Source organism: Nannospalax galili, unplaced genomic scaffold, assembly GCF_000622305.1.
Source record: "Nannospalax galili isolate Female #2095 unplaced genomic scaffold, S.galili_v1.0 scaffold395, whole genome shotgun sequence".
Lineage (NCBI taxonomy): Eukaryota > Metazoa > Chordata > Mammalia > Rodentia > Spalacidae > Nannospalax > Nannospalax galili.
Genome location: NW_008335527.1, coordinates 884,864 through 900,979, shown reverse-complemented (window position 1 = coordinate 900,979; position 16,116 = coordinate 884,864). Strand labels below are relative to the sequence as shown.

Genomic DNA, 16,116 nt, shown 5'->3' with positions numbered 1-16,116 from the left:
TGTATCTCAATAGTTCCTAACACTTTGGGGATCATAGACCCTTTAAGTATCAATTAAAAAGTAACTATATTCATTCTCTGAAGAGAAATACATGTGTGTACACACATCACACTGTGTACCCTTTCCAGCCATCACGGGCTTTGAAAATAGGTGGGCCCCAAATCAGGCATGCAGGAAAAGGCAAGAAAAGGAAAGAAAATTTCTCCCCTGGAGCTTCCAGAAAGGAACTCAACTTTGCTGACACTGGGATTTTAACCCAGGAGCCCCATGTCAGACTTCTGTCCTCAAAAAATAAAAGCAAATAAAGACATGTTGCTTAAGCCCTCAAATGGCAACAGGAAACCCATACAGGTTTTGGCCTGTAAGGAACCACTGGAACACAGCTTCCCAATGATTGTGAGGGAAAAAAAAAAAACACACCAAAACTCAAACTGCTCCTGAAAGTCAGGTTACTGTTCTCTGTAAGAAAAGGCATAGGCCATCACATACTCCTGGGGACAGAGAGGCAGCCAGCTGTGAAAGATGAGACACACTTCCATTAAAGGTAAAAAGGCATGTGTTCATTCCAGCCCTCCAGTGTCAGGTAACATGTAATGTTGCTTCACCTTCCAAAACCAAGGACAGCAGTGTCTGGGGCACCACAAACCTCCAGGAGGCAGGATCTTCTGAAACCCTCTTTTCAAAGTTATTAGAAGTCTATGGCCAGCAGATAATAAAGCACCAGTTTGGCATTCCATCCTCCACTCTCTATGAAGGGGCATCTCTCATAGCAGGCCTTGGGAGCATGGGTCCTATCTAAATTCCTGTTGGAGGGCACAGTAGACATCATTGTAGGAGCAGGGAATGGAGCAGGCTCTGGGACACCTGTGTTCCTAGAACCTGCCTTTGAAGGAATGAATTAAGGTCCACAGTAAAGGAGGTTACTGGATAATTCACGCCTTTTCTGGGGAGCCAGGAAGTGGGGAAAGTGTGTGTGTGTGTCTGTGTGTCTGTGTGTCTGTGTATCTGTGTGTATGTGGGTGGCTGTATGTGTGTGTACGTAACTGAGATAATTTTGTAGGCAGTAAGTATGTGAAAATACTTGGGCTTTGCCACATTCTTTGCAGTTAAATCTGAGTAATGGTTTCCATTTGTAACCCACACAGAAGGACTAAGCTGATCACAGCTGTAGGGAGAGGGAGATTGAGGTACTGGTAGTGCTTGGTATTGAATGGACTGACCTAGGACACTTTGTGGTCATGTGCAAATAGAGGATGTGGTCTAAGTTTGAATTCCTGGCAACAACTGAGACCACTCATCCAAAGAAAATCCTCCACTGGCACCTTCTCATAACAGTTCCCCAAAGTGTTTTCTGATCTCCAAAATGCTGACACTGTCCTGTAGCCCTTGAAGAGGTCTTTTTGTCCTATGGCAGTTCTGTTTCATCATCTTGGGGCTGGGGAGGGCTGTGATATGTACAACACTATGTTACATTCAAATCCCTCTTCTAGTTGCCACCCAGTGAGAGGAGCCTTGTCCAGATCACTCAGAGGTCAGGTACCCCTTCACTCCACACTTTCTAGGACTGTTGGAGACTACCAGATTTAAAAGACATATATTAGGTTTATTTATTTTGGGGGTAGTCCATACATGGAAAAGTCAGAGGACAACTTGCTAAAGTTGTCTCCCTCCACCATGTGTGTCCCAGGACTCAAACTTAGGCTTAGTAACAAATGCCTTTAACCAGCTGAGCTATCTCTCCAGCCCCTAGATTCTTTAAAATCCCTTTAAAACCCCTGAGAGTAGGCTGGAGAGATGGATCAGCAGTTAAGAACACTGACTGTTCTTGCAGAAGACCCAGGTTCAAATCCCAGCACCCACATGGCACCTAACAACTGACCGTAACTCCAGTTCCAAGGAATCAGACAGTCTCTTCTGTTCTCTGCAGGCATTGAATGACATGGGTGTGCTTACCTACATGCAGGCAACACATGCATACACATAAAATAAAAATAACAAATAAAAAATAATAAATAAAATATTTTTTAAAAACCCTAAGAGCAAGATATCACAGATTTCCCATCTGCTGCCAACAGGGGGCATATGGGAGACAGTGAGAGCAACCCTGCTTAGTAGGTCTTGTCCCAGGGAGAAGTGGGGGCACATCAACTCTGATATTATGGAGGCAGGCAGACCTGGCAGGTGAAAAATGGAACGGATGCTCTTAGGACATACTGTCCGTGCTGGGTATATGGGGACAGTCCTGAGGCTGGGCCACATTGGGGTGGACCATTCCAAACTTCTGTTCTACAATATCAAATTCAAAATGAGCCCAAATCCCCAGGGAGCACTTTGGATGCCTGTTGACACGTTTGGAGCTGCTGATAACTGCTTTTCGGAATTCCTACTCAGCTTTTAAAAAGGGAAACACAAGTATTTATAGCTGCCAGTGAACAATTTCCTATGGCTCTGCCCTCTGCCCAGCTGTAACTCAGCCAAGTAAGTGACAGGAGAAGGAAGCCACACCACAAGTTTGCGCAATGCCCTCCTCACCCAGAATGAAGCATGGCAGTTTGTAAAGATTGTGCCACAGCAGAGCTTTGCCAAATCAGGCACAGTGATCACGTGTGGCATTATGCTGGAATCCCCAAACACATGCAGAAGCCAAGATACAAACAGTGTCCCAGCTCTATCTGCAAGGCTCAAAGCAGCATGAGAGGGCAACAGACTCTTCTTCCAGCCTTCACAAAGGAACTATGGCCTTGCCTCCCCACAAAGCCCCAGCAGAGGGCTTCCAACCCAAGTACTTGCCCTCTGGTTCTCAAACCCCAAGGAAGATAGCAGAGATCTGCTGGCTTCATGCACAGAAAAGGAACTGGGTATTCTCGCTTTCCCAGAGTAGCATTGCTGCTAGGGACAGTCCAGAACAGTCACAGCTATCAGCACCTGACCCTGGGCTCCTGCCTGTTGCCTGCTGCCTTCCCCCGAAGAAGGCTGCTCCTCTGGGTGAGTCCAGTTACTGCACCCACTTGCCAAATTCTGGCTTTGCAGCAGGTACTGGCGGGGGCTCTTTGCACAGTTCTGATTATCACACTTCCCCTCTAGGCAAGGTTGATACCACATTACAGAAGGAGAGGATGAGGCAACTTGCTCCATTCACATAGCTACTAAGAGATGGAACATGCCTTTCATGCCAGCACTGGGGAGGCAGAGGCAGGCAGATCTCTGTGAGTTCAAGGCCAGCCTAGTCTACATATGGAGTTCCAGGCTAGCCAGGGCTACATAGTGAGGCCTTGTCCCAAAAAACAGAAAACAAAGAAATGGAACAGAGATTCAAAGACAATCTAAGATTAGAAACAAAACCTAAAAACTAAAATTAGAACTACTATATGATCCAGTGATACCACTCCTGGATCTATACCTCAAATGTATCTAAATCAAGCACAGCACAGAGACACCATCAAGTCCATATTTACGGAAGCCCTGTTCACAATAGCCTCATTATGAAATCAGCCTAGATGTCCATCACCAAATGAAAGGCTATAAAAAATGTGATATGTGTACACAATGGAGCGTTATTTGGTCCTAACGAATGAAATTGTCATTTGCAGGAAAATAGATGGAACTGGAAATCATCATGTTAAGCAAACTAAACCTGACTCAGTGAAACAAAGATCATATACATATGGAATCTAGATTTATATGTGCGTGTACATATATATGGCATGAAAGCAGAAGAGGTATTATTTGGTAAGGTTCGGGAAGGGGAACAGTAGGAGAGAGGGAAGACAAAGAGGGTAATGGAGAGTGAATATTCAAAGTACATGATGCACGTGTACAACTATGTCATCAGGAAACCTATTATTTTGTATGGTCATCTTAAAAGGCCCCATCCATTGGTGCCAATGCTCTCTGGACCAAACCAGAGGATGGTTCCTATCCTGAGAGCCAGGCCTCTGCCCGGAACTCCAAGCAACAGTATGAAGGAAAGTAGGGCCCTACCTCATTGCCACATTGCTGCCATCGATCACAATGGGCCGCAGGGAGCTGGCTGGGTCTCCACTGGCCTCTTCTAGGCCTGACTCCACATCCTGCTGAGAAGAGTCCAGGACCCTGCAGCATCCTCGGGCCACGAGCAGGGGTCCCGTGCTGTTGGCCTGGCCTTCCTGGGCCCTGGGACGGCTGCCTGTCTGGATCAACTCCTGCAGAATATCGTTGACCAGGGCATCGTCACCCAGCTTGCCCAGCACCCTAACTACATCCTCACGGCTGTAGCCCAGCTTCTGGAAGAACTCCATTTTGCTTGGACGCTCCATATCGCACCAGACAGTGCCTGGCACGGGTCCTGCCCCCAGCTTCCTCCTGGCAGAGCCCCACAGGCATGAGCTAAAAAGAAAAAGCAACAGTCAGGTGTTCGTCGAGCAGCCTGGCAGTTGGGCTACTGGGTGAGGAGGGCTCGCTGTGTGTGCGCTCCTCCCTCCCAGCCTTATCTGTCAGGAAATCACAGTGAGCCTGGTCCCCTTGGGGATTTTCATTTGCTCGGTATGTCTGGGGAGCCACAGATGCAATCACCCTGCTTTTACTAGTGCATTCTCTGAGGCCTTCACTCCTGAATGGCTCTGCAGGGAGCATTAGCCAGGCACCCAGTCAAGGAAACAAGCATTAGGAAGGAAGCATTAGCAAGGCACCCAGTCAAGGAAACATATTTTCAGACTCTAATAGGAGCAAGATAGCATCCACCCAAATTTCTGTACTCAAGTGCTCAGTCCCGGTACCTAGAATGTACCTAGAATGTGAATGAATTTGGAGATGGAACCTTTCAAATGAGGTACTTAGGGTACATCGTCACTCAAGGCTGCTATTCTTAGAGGAAGAGTGAGGCACTTTGGACTCAGACACGCACACAGGGAGGACCATGGGAAGATGCAGGGAGAGTGGTGGCTGTTAGAGAGCCAGGGAGAGATGCCTAGGAAGAAACCAACACTGTTGACTGATTCTGGACTTCCAGCCTCCAGAACCCAGTGACTTTCTGTTGTGTCAGCCCCCATTTGCCAAGCTCATTATGGCAGCCCTAGCAGGCAGTATAGGCTCCAGGCTCACCAGGGGAGAATAAATACTCCCTGTAGAGCCAAAGCTCCCCTCCCAGAAAAATACAAGCTATCCAGGAATCCAGCGCTGGGCTCTGACTTTGATTTAGATGACATGGAACCTTGAAAACAGAAGGTCCTGACTGGAATTTGGCTCCTCCTCTTTGGGTGCCCTCCCATAACCTCCCTGGGTGGGGGTGACAAGGAAGGAGCTGCAGCCTGACGGTGTTTCCAAGAGGCAAAGAGAACAAAATCAAGAGGAACATTCAGGACACACTGGGTCTTTCTCTCTTTGCTACCCCTAAAGACTTAACATCCTTCAGAAACATCTTAAAATGCAAGCATAGGACTAGAGAGATGGCTCAGTCATTAAGAACATGTTCTGCTCTTGCAGAAGACCTAGGTTCAGTTCAGCTCACAACTGTATCTCCAGTTCCAGGAGAACAGTGCCCTCTTCTGGCCTCCAAGGGCATTGTACACACATGCTGCACATACACACATGCAGGCAAAACACTCATACACAAAAAATAAAATAAATCTTTTTTAATGCAGATATAATCACAAAAACCTTCCTACTATGAAAAATTCAAACAACACAGAAGCAAAAAGCATAACGCCTGGGCAGCATCTACAATAGTCCCTGTCCTAATGACCTGTTCACATCTCTCCAACACTTCCTCTGTGCACCTATTTACATATTAATGGAGGCAAAAATATGATCTTAGGATTGTTTATGTTTTATCTTTACATAAATGATGCTATGCTTTATGTGTTAGTGAGCAACTTGCTTTTCTCTTTTAAAACATATCTTGAAGCCAGGTGTGGTGGCATACGCCTTTAATCACAGCACGCGGGAGGGAGAGGCAGGTAGATCTCCATGAGATCGAGGCCAGCCTGGTCTTCATAGTGAGTTCCAGGCCAGCTGGGGCTACAGAAGACCTGTCTTGAAAAGACCAAAAAACTCCAAAAACCAAAACCAAAACCAAACAAAAAAAAAATAAAACAATGCTTCCTGGAAATCTTTCCCAGCCAGTTTGCCTGATCTGCTGTGTATTGTATGTCCAGTATCTATGACAGTGCCTGGAATAATTGAATTCCAATGAAAATTTGCTGGTGGATGGAAGGAAGGGAGGGAGGGAGAGGATGGCAAGTTGGGCTAAATAACTAAAATCCTCTCAGAGAAGGAAGGAAGGAAGGAAGGAAGGGAGGGAGGAAGGGAGGGAGGAAGGGAGGGAGGGTAGATTGAGGATGGATGGATGTGTTCTTTAGGGTTAGCCACATAACACATGATGGAAATGTGAAGTGTCTTCCATTTCTGTCAGTTCCTGCTCTGTGAAGATTCTTGCTTATCTTCTTTTTTTATTTTACTTTATGTGTACACATGTATTGCCTGCATGTAGGTAAGTGCACCCATGTTGTGCAATGCCCACGGAGGACAGAAGAGGCTGTCAGATCCCCTGGAACTGGAGTTATGGACAGTTGTTAGCTGCCATGTGGGTGCTGGGATTTGAACCCAGGTCTTCTGCAAGAACAACCAGTGTTCTTAACCGCTGAACCACCTCTCCAGCCCCTGCTTATCCTCTTTTTACCCTGTGCTCTTCCCAGGTTCTTCACCTTTAAATCCCATCCTCCCATGTGAATCCTTCACAGCATGTGTGTTTCGGGGCTAGCCTTGCACTTTGACTTTTTGGACCACTCCCTGAAGGGCAGGAGCTGGGACAGAGCTAACAAAGCCAAGGCCTTCCAGGTGCAGGACAATTTCAAGGCCAAACTTCAGACAAAGAGTCCTCTCCTGCTGCCCCTACATGCTCAGCTCCCACTCTGCCTTCGCCCACTGATGGCTCCTTTCTCAAGCTCATCTGGCTTGGAGCCAATACTATTTCTAACACAAATCAGACCATATCTCTCTCTGCTTAAAAGAATCCTCTGCTCCAAATCCCTGGTGACTATAGCAAAGATTCCAGGTCCCTGAGCATGCCAAACAACTGTGTCACTGTGTGGCTCTGACCTTAACCACCTCAGCACTCACCAGTGACTCACATGGCCCTCACTCAGAGCTAAGTAAATCTCTTCCTGATCCCTAAGTCTTCCAGAATGTTCTTATGCAATACCTTTCTCTCTGTATAGACTACTCTTTTTCATTTGCCAAACTTCCAAATTCAACTCTCACATTACTCAGAAGAGCCATCCTGGATTCTACAGACAGAATAAAGCTTGGTCGTGTCATCTACCGTAGCGTCACCTCTGAGATTTCACAATGAATTGTCATTTGTCTTTATCAAGAGACTGAGTTACTTAGGTGTTCTGACCTATCTTCAGAGCCACCATCACTTTGCCTAATGCCTAGAACTGAGGAATTCAGTAGATTTTTCTTTAATAGGTAACCAAAGCTGGAGCCTTTTTTCCTCTCCAAATGTTTTTTTCCTGAGTTTACAATCTCACTGAATAGGATCTTCTGTTTCAATGTCACCTTTGGCTCCTCACTTCCACATCCAGTGAGTCATTAATTCTGTCTCTGGACATTTTGCACAGCTACCCTGTCCTCCCTGCTCCCTCCAATACTGTTCTGTCTTCTCACTCCTTCATGGAACAAGTTTAATGATCGCCTACTCAGTATGGACTCCATAGAAACAAAATAAGACACAATCCAATCTCAACTTGTTCTTAATCTACTCTGGAAAATAGATAAAAATGTAAATAACAAGCCATAAATCTAAGATAAGCACAATTAAATGTGTGTGCACGTGTGCCACAGTGTGGGTGTGGAGGTTTACTAGAGTCCGTTCCCTCCATCTACCATATGGGATCGAGCTCAGCATAATTGTTTTAATTAGAAAAATGCGCTTTCAAAATACAGGCGAGGCATGACTTATCTTCTTTTGAAAGGTAAAGAGGCGACATGGAGATGGCACAGCAGGTAAAGGAGCTTGCCACCAAGCCTGATCATCTGAGTTTGATTCCCTAGTGCCATGACACCCCCCCACACACACTAAATAAATAAATGTAAACTTCTTTTTAAAGGAAAGTTAAAGAAAGGCCAGAGGTCATCCAAAAACTGTGAGCTGTCCTCACAGCTCTCTGGGATCTCCATATGCTGCTTGCTTGGCATACCCCACCCAGTAATGCATATCCACTGATCGTGTTTCCCCAAACCTCTACATCCTTCCATCCTACGCAGAGTAAAAGGTCAAAACTCTCCCACATGAGAGGCAGGGCTTCACGATCAGCCCTGATCTATCTCCCAATCTCTTAGGCCCATGTCTCTGGTCTGGTCTCACCTCTCTGTGAATAGGGACCAGTCCTCTTTCAGCACCATTGGCTGGAGCCCAACTTGAAAGAGAACACTCACCAATTTGACAGTCACCTCACACTGGGGGTAACTCCACAACTCCTTTACTCAGGCTCTGCCCTTACCTGGAATGCCTGCTCCCTCCACAGGCTAAGCCCACTGTTACATCCTCTGAAAGCATTCCAGTTCTGATGCCCCATCCACACCCTACCTTCACCCTTTGTCACTCATGCAAGCACCGCTACACTTATTCCAGAGAGAGAGGAAGAACAGAAAGATGGCAACCAGGGGTGGGGAGTGCGGGGCGGGGGAGTGGAAACGCTCCTGTTGTGTGGCTCTTCCTGGTTTCGTCATTTTTATAAGCTCTTAATTAAACTTCCTGTTTCTCCTCATAGGAAGATAGGGAAACTGAGGCTCAGAGTAGCACAGAGTAAAGCCTACATAGCTAGTAAATGACAAAAAGTAACAAACAGTAAATTCCCAAAATAGCTTGTCACTTTGAGCTGTGCTCAGGAAGGAGGCACATTTTACCACTGCAGAAATGGAAAAAGCAAAACGCAACTGGGTAGTTTCCCTTTAGTGTTTGTTTTGTAACTGCAGCCAGGTGTGACAAAAACAAGAGCATTTAAAATGAAAAGCCTTGCATCTGGGCTGGAGAGATGGCTCAGTGGTTAAGAACACTGGTTGTTCTTGCAGAAGACCCAGGTTCAAATCCCAGCACCCACACAGCAGCTAACAACTGTCCAAAACTCCAGTCCCAGGGGATCCAACAGCCTCTTCCAGGCAATACACACATCCACATAAAATAAAAATAATAAATAAAATATTAAAAAGCTAACTATTGTGTATAGAATCCTACCCTTTAGCCTAGTCAGTCTCTTTATACTAAATTGAACTTCTCTCACCTTGAATTAGTGCCCCACCATTTGTAAACTCCAGGCATGTGGCAAACAATAGCCACCTTGACCTCACTATCACTCCCATGAGAATCAGGGCATAAATCAATGAAAGAGAAACAGACCTCCACAGGCACTGCATGACATGGGTGTACTTATATACATGCAGGCAGTAATAAATAAAATTTAAAAAAAAAAAAAAAGAAAAGCCTTGCATCTGATTGGGGTGGGCAGGCAGACGGCCACATGGGACCCTCGTCAGCACTTGAAGCTTTCCACAGAGCCTGCAAGTCACCACCAACCAGGGCTCATTTTCTGAGATTTTTCAAAAGATACGTGTGCAACCAGACAGCTGTTTTTATACAAAATTTACAGAAAGAAATCACCTACTGCAGAAAATAATTCTCCCTTGGGACCTCTACATCAACTTCATTTCCTTTTAAAACAAATGTCTTCTAAATAAGGAACTAGGGGTGAGGGCCTATTCTCAGGAGCCTCCCCTTGTCCTACCCGACCAGGATGTGACCGTCCTGGAGCTGTAACACCCAGCTGCTTGCTTTGCCTTTCTATTTTTAAGACTTGAAAGTTTAAACAACTTCATCTCAGTTTTCTTCCTCAATCTTGACTGCAAGTCACAAACAGCCCAGAAGTAACAGCATCAAAATCTTCCATATCTCCTCAGGAGCTCTTACAGTGGTCAGCAGCCCAACTCTCTTCTCCTTATGCACGGTACTCAAGGGAACCATCCCATGGGAAGGCTTCCTAGTGGAATCCGAAGTCAGAGACACCGAAGAGAACAGAAGAAAGAAAAGGGACAGAAGGAGGGGGGAACATCACAGGTGAGACAGGGGAATCAGATCACATGGATCTCTTCTGGAATCAGCAGACCCAGGTCGAAGGCTCCTGGGCCCAAGGTTTGTCACCCTGTCTGGAAGAGCCTCCCAGGAAACAAGAAACCAAAAGAGGAGGAAAGGCCATGGGATAAAGATTCACAGATAGCACCTGTGTGTGCAGCATTTCATAACTGTCAAGTGCTACTTCCTACACTGTGGAAACCCAACCTCCCTTCCCGATAGATCGTGCTACCTCATTCCTCACGATGCAGTTTGTGTGAGGAAAATAGCCTTTGATGACTTGCACAGAGGTATTAAATGGGAGACCAGCCTGCCAAGAGAAGCGGTATCTGTCGCTCAGGCCAGAGGGCGCCCTCCAGTGGTCACCTGCAGTGTGCCTCCACAACACAGAGGCCCAACTGTACCCATTCAGTACCCTGTCCTGCCCCCAAGGCCACGCTGAGGAGGATCCACCACTGGAAGTTGACCATGGTAAAGAGAAAGTCATCCTGCCCTCAGCTTCTCAACAGAGTCCATGAAAAAGTTTAGTGCTTGACCACAGATCTCCAGTTTGATGTTTTGTTTTGTTTTTCAGTTAGATTTAGAGGAAGTCACAGAGAAGCAGACTCTATCCCACAAAACTGTTTTTGTTTTTTGTCTGCTTGTCCATGCCCTTTCCAAAAAGAATTTTTAATTTAAAAAAATTTCAAGGGGCTAGGCATGTAGCTTAGTGGTAGAGTGCTTGCCTAGCATACACAAGGTCTCACTTTAAACATACCAGTTCTGTAGCATTAAATCCATTCAAGTTAAGCAACTGCTACTACCATCCATCCTTAGACCTCTTCATCCTGTAAAACAAAAACTATGCCTACCTGACATGGTGGTGCACACCTTTAATTCCAGCACTCAGGAGGCAGAGGCAGGCCGATCTCTGTGACATCAAGGCTAGCCTGGTCTACATAGTGAGGGCCACAGGGAGACCCTGTTTCAAATAAATAAAAACTCTCCTCTGACCATCCATTCTACCTGCCCCAGCTGGCAACATTTCTACTGTCTCAATGCACTTGACCTTTCTGGATACCACATGTGAGTGGAATCATCCAGCTTTTGTCCTTTTGTCACAGTTTATTTCACTTAGCTTAATGTGCTCCATGTTGTTCATTCATGATGTCATATGTATCAGAATTTCCTTCCTTTTGAGGCTGAAGAATAACCCCCCTGGTATATTCTACATGTTGCATCTGTCCATTCATCCAGCCACAGACCCCTGAGTTGCTTCTACCTCTTGGTTACTGTGATTCAAGCTACTACAAACTTGAGTGACTGAAGAGATGGCTCAGCAGTTAAATGTACTGGCTGCTCTTGCCAAGGGCCTGGGTTTGATTCCTACCACCCACCTGATGGCTAACAACTGTCCGTAACTTCAGTTCCAGGGAATCTGATGCTTTTTTCTGGCCTCTGTGGGCACTGCATGCATGTAGGCAAAACACTTAAACACATAAAATAAAAACTAAGTAAAAAAGTTGTTTTGTAATTATAAAATCAGTTACTACGAACATGAGTGTGCTGGCCTAGACTTTTGTTTTCTTTTCAACCTTACGTCCCCTCTTCCCTACTGCTATAGGTAACTTAGAGGTGTGAATGAAAGATCCATATCCCTATTCATGTGTCAGGTGTGAGGACTCCAGTATGGCATCATCTGGCCAGGGGGAAAAGCCCCTAATCTTGAATGACAAAACTGAGTTTTCTAATGGCTGCAGAGAATTAGTGAAATCAAATTAAGACAGTTCAGTCTCCTCATTGGCCCTGAGGCTGCTGCCAAAGGTTCCTGATCTGCCTTCAGGCAGGAAACTAGGTACCACAGAAGCAATATGTAGACCAGTGGACACTTCTGTGAGCCTGAGGACAGAGCCACAGAGCCTGACTTCATCACATAAAACTCGCTGCAAAGTCCATGACTGGAGTTCTTACTTAAACTGAAGAGCTTACCCCTCTCCCCGCGCACACACACACACACACACACACACACACACAAATCCTTGCTAAAAGTGAACAGAGATCACACCAACAGGCAGTTAAAAGATGTGTACCTTATTTCTGTAATTGAACATTAAAAAAAATTAAGATGGGAAAAGGCTGAGTGTTCAGGGTAGTCCTCACCTGCACACTGCTCTCCAACCTGCTTTTCACTCACTCTCCTCCCTTGACTGGTCTGTACCAACAGCTTGCCACGTTGTTGACTGATTCCTGGGCACAGCACTCACCAGCAGGGAGTGTCCCTCGGATCCTTACAACAGATGCTGCCCAGCTGCCCAAGTCTTCACACTGACCCTGTCCAGCCAGGGACGGCTCAGCTGCTCAGGAGTTCCTAGAGTCAGAGAAGGGCTGCTAGCCCAGGCCATGCAGTTGAAGGAAGCCACTCCGTGCCAGTGCTCCACTTCCTGCACAACGAGTCAGGTTCGACTGTGAAAGGTACTTAAGCTTTGAGTGAAGAATAAAAGGAACAAAGCAATCAGAGTAGGAGGCCTCCGAAGTTTGCGCCTTGGTATGAGTCAACGAATCAAAGTTCAGAAACCATACAAAACACACTCTCCTGAAGGCTGCAGCACCAGCCTCCTCCCAGGAAGGCCAAGAGGTGTGAGGGAAAAAGCACCAAGAATCTGAGGGTGAGAACTGCTTCTCCAGTTCCCCCTCCGCTGCAGCTGGGAAGAGCATCTACTCTGAAGTTGCTCCTAGGGGAATTGATGCTCAGCTGAACAAGACCACAGCCTGCAAGAGGGAAGTGTTACTGCAAGAAAACAGAGCTAGCTGTGGGGTGTACACAGCCTGGGCCTGGAGAAGGACTCTGCGCCTTCATTCACAAAGGCAGAAGTCCCAACAAATAATGAATTTCTCTGGAGTGTGGGGGCTGGGGCATGGGGCTCCCCTCAATGCCACATTGCATGGAGAGAGCTGGGCAGCTGCTTCTCTCACTGAGGCAGGTGGAGTCTGGCCCCAAGTCTATCCAGCACAGCATTCTGCAGCCCATCTGTGGGTAGTGTCTCACCAAGTACAGACAACAGACTCAGAATTCTGTGTGTTTCCTGACTTTGGGGTGTTCCACAATGGTCATCATAAGAAAGAAGGGAAACAAACTGCGCAGAGGCCACTACCCACCAGTTAACTCCACCCCTAACTGGCTTGTCCAAGGACATAGCCAGGGGGTCAAGCTGAGTTTAGAACTCGAGAGCTGGTGCTGAGGAAATAACAAATAACAACTGCAGTTTGTTACCCTGCTTTATCTATCCTCCACATACCCCCAAAGACTTGAAGCAATCTAAGCAGTTAAAAACTACGTCGAGGGGGGCTGGAGAGATGGCTCGGCAGTTAAGAGCATTGGCTGCTCTTGCAGAGGACCCAGGTTCAATTCCCAGCACCCACATGGGGGCTAACAACCATCCAGTTCCAGGGAATCCTATGCCCTTTTTTGACCTCCATGGGCATTTCATGACACAGGTGCACTTACATACATGCAGACAATACACTCATACACAGAAAATAAAAATAAAATATTTTTTAAATTATTAAAAAAAAAAACACTTAGAGGGCTGGGGAGGTAACTAAGTTAGTAGAGTGCTTGTCTAGCATGCACGAAGCCCTGTGTAAGACTTAGGTGGTGGTGCACATCTCTAATTCCAGCTTGAAGTTGGTATGTGGGAGAAGAATGGGAAAATTTTCAAGGTCATTCTGAATGATAAAGTTTCAGGCCAGTCTGGGATAAATGAGACTTCACCTTAAAAAGAAAGTGGGAGGTGGATGGGGGAAGGGTGGCTGGAGAGATAGCTCAGGCATTACAAACCCTTACTGCTCTTCCAGAGAAACTGAGTTTGGTTCCAAGTAGCCATGTTGGGTATCTTATAACGACCTATAACTCCAGTTCCAGGAGATCCTACTCCTTCTTCTGGCCTCTTCAAGTACCTGCACACACATGGCATACACAGAGACACACAGATATACACACATATACATAAAGTAATAAAATAAATCTTTTTTAAAAATCATCTTAGCTGGCCAGGCGTAGTGGCCCATGCCTTTAATCCCAGCACTCAGGAGGCAGAGGCAGGCGGATCTCTGTGAGTTCAAGGCCAGCCTGGTCTACATAGTGAGTTCCAGGACAGCTGGGGCTACAGGGAGACCCTGTCCCAAAAAGACAAAATCATCATCTTAGCTGTGACACAGTGGGTCTTAATGCCTAGGACAGAGTATATGGGTTCCAGTGCCGGGGGCGGGGGCTATGGGAGGGTGCTGGTGGGGACGGGGCTATAAAGATGATTCAGATTGTTTGAGATATTCTGTGTGAAATACAACAAAATTTAATAAAAATAAATTTTAAAAACATCTTTTTAGCTGGACAGATGGCTCAGCAGTTAAGAGCACTGGCTCTCTTGCAGAGGACCTGGGTTCAGTTCCCAGCAGCCACATGATGGCTAACAACTTTCTGAAACTCTAGTTCCAGGGGATCTGATGCCCTCTTCTGGCCTCTATGAGAATTGTATGCAATATAAATTTAGAAGGAGATAACTAGAATAAAATTTCAAGAATAATGAGAATTCACTAGAAGACAAAAATACTGTATTTGAAAACTAGGTTCAAAGAGTCACAACAATGGAATACCAATTCTAGTTTCAAATTTTCTGACATCTTGGTGGATTTGCTACAACCACCATTCATTTACCACCTACAAAATATTTGGTAAGTACATAAAAGTGTCCCAAAGGATAATTATTTTTATTTTAAAGGTTATAAAAGTTGAGACAGGGTCACTAAACTGACCAGGTTTACTCAATAAGTGATAGAGTCAGGATTGAAACTCAGGGCCCCAAAGTATGTTCTTTATACAAGTACACATTACCTCTGAGCACACAGCTATCTGAGAAAGCATGTGGAACTTTTAGGAGCACTGTCTTCCTGGCACTAAATTTTTTAAGAACTATAAATCTAATGTTGAGCATCATGCAACATCTTCAGCTGCAGATACACAGATGCACACATCTACACATATGTGCAGAGGTGCCAGAGCGGTCCTTTACATCCCATCTCGGGGTAGACATTTCCATGGGAAAATGAGCCTGGTTTGTGCATCATATGAAACAACAGAACCCAGAGACACAGACTGCCAGTGGGATCCTTGGATGAGCTCTTTGAAACACTATTTTCTTTGTGTGTGTGTGTGTGTGTGTGTGTGTGTCTGTGTGTGTGTCTGTGTGTGTGTCTGTGTGTGTGTGTCTGTGTGCACCACTTGTATCCAACCCCAAACTCTAGAGTCACTGGCACAAGTGACCATGCCTGGCTTTTATGTGTATTCTTGGGATTCAAACTCAGGTCCTTGTCTTTGAACGGCAAGCTCTCTTACCCACTAACATCTCTCCAGCCCCTTATTTAGGATTCTTGAAACAAAGTCTCTGTGTGTATCCCAGGCTACCCTTGAATTTGCTATGTTGCCTAGGCTGGCCTTGAACTCACAGTCCTCCTGCCTCAGCTTCCCTAGTGCTGAGATTACAGGTGTGCACCACTACGCCAGGGTTCAAACACTATTTTCTTTGGTATAGGACAACAGGTCAAAGAAGAAATCCTTTGGGGAGATTGAAGAGTACTACCATGCTGCACGAGCTTAATACAACAGGTTGTAAGAATCTTAATTTATGGGCCAGTGAGATAGCGCAGTAGACAAATGTACTTGCTGTCAAGTCTCATGAGTTGAGTTGGATCCCCAGGATGAACAAGGTAGAAGAAGAGAACTGGTTCTCTCAAGTTGTCCTCTGATCACATATGTGCCCCTGCCACACTATAAATGTAAAAAAGAGACGGGAGCTATGCAGATAGTTGAGTGGATAAAGTGTTTGCCTTGCAAACATAAGGACCTGAGTTTAACCCCTAGACCTCATATATAGTAATACAGGCTTGCAGTCTTAGCACTACAGAGGCACAGACTAGAGGGATGGCTCCGAGGCTCATTGGCTAGCCAGTTTAGCCTACTTGTGACTTTTTTTTTT

General features: G+C 45.8%; 1 protein-coding gene across 1 annotated transcript in view; it reads right to left on the bottom strand.

Annotated features, from left to right (window-relative positions):
• The window catches only part of Zc3h12d (zinc finger CCCH-type containing 12D), a 31,334-nt gene extending 22,789 nt beyond the window's left edge, over window positions 1-8,545 (bottom strand). The window contains 2 exon segments of the mRNA XM_008830430.2: window positions 3,982-4,365; window positions 8,481-8,545. Of these exon segments, the coding sequence (XP_008828652.2) occupies window positions 3,982-4,365; window positions 8,481-8,536 (440 nt within the window). The 5' untranslated portion in view covers window positions 8,537-8,545.
• Between the last annotated feature and the right edge of the window lie 7,571 nt (window positions 8,546-16,116).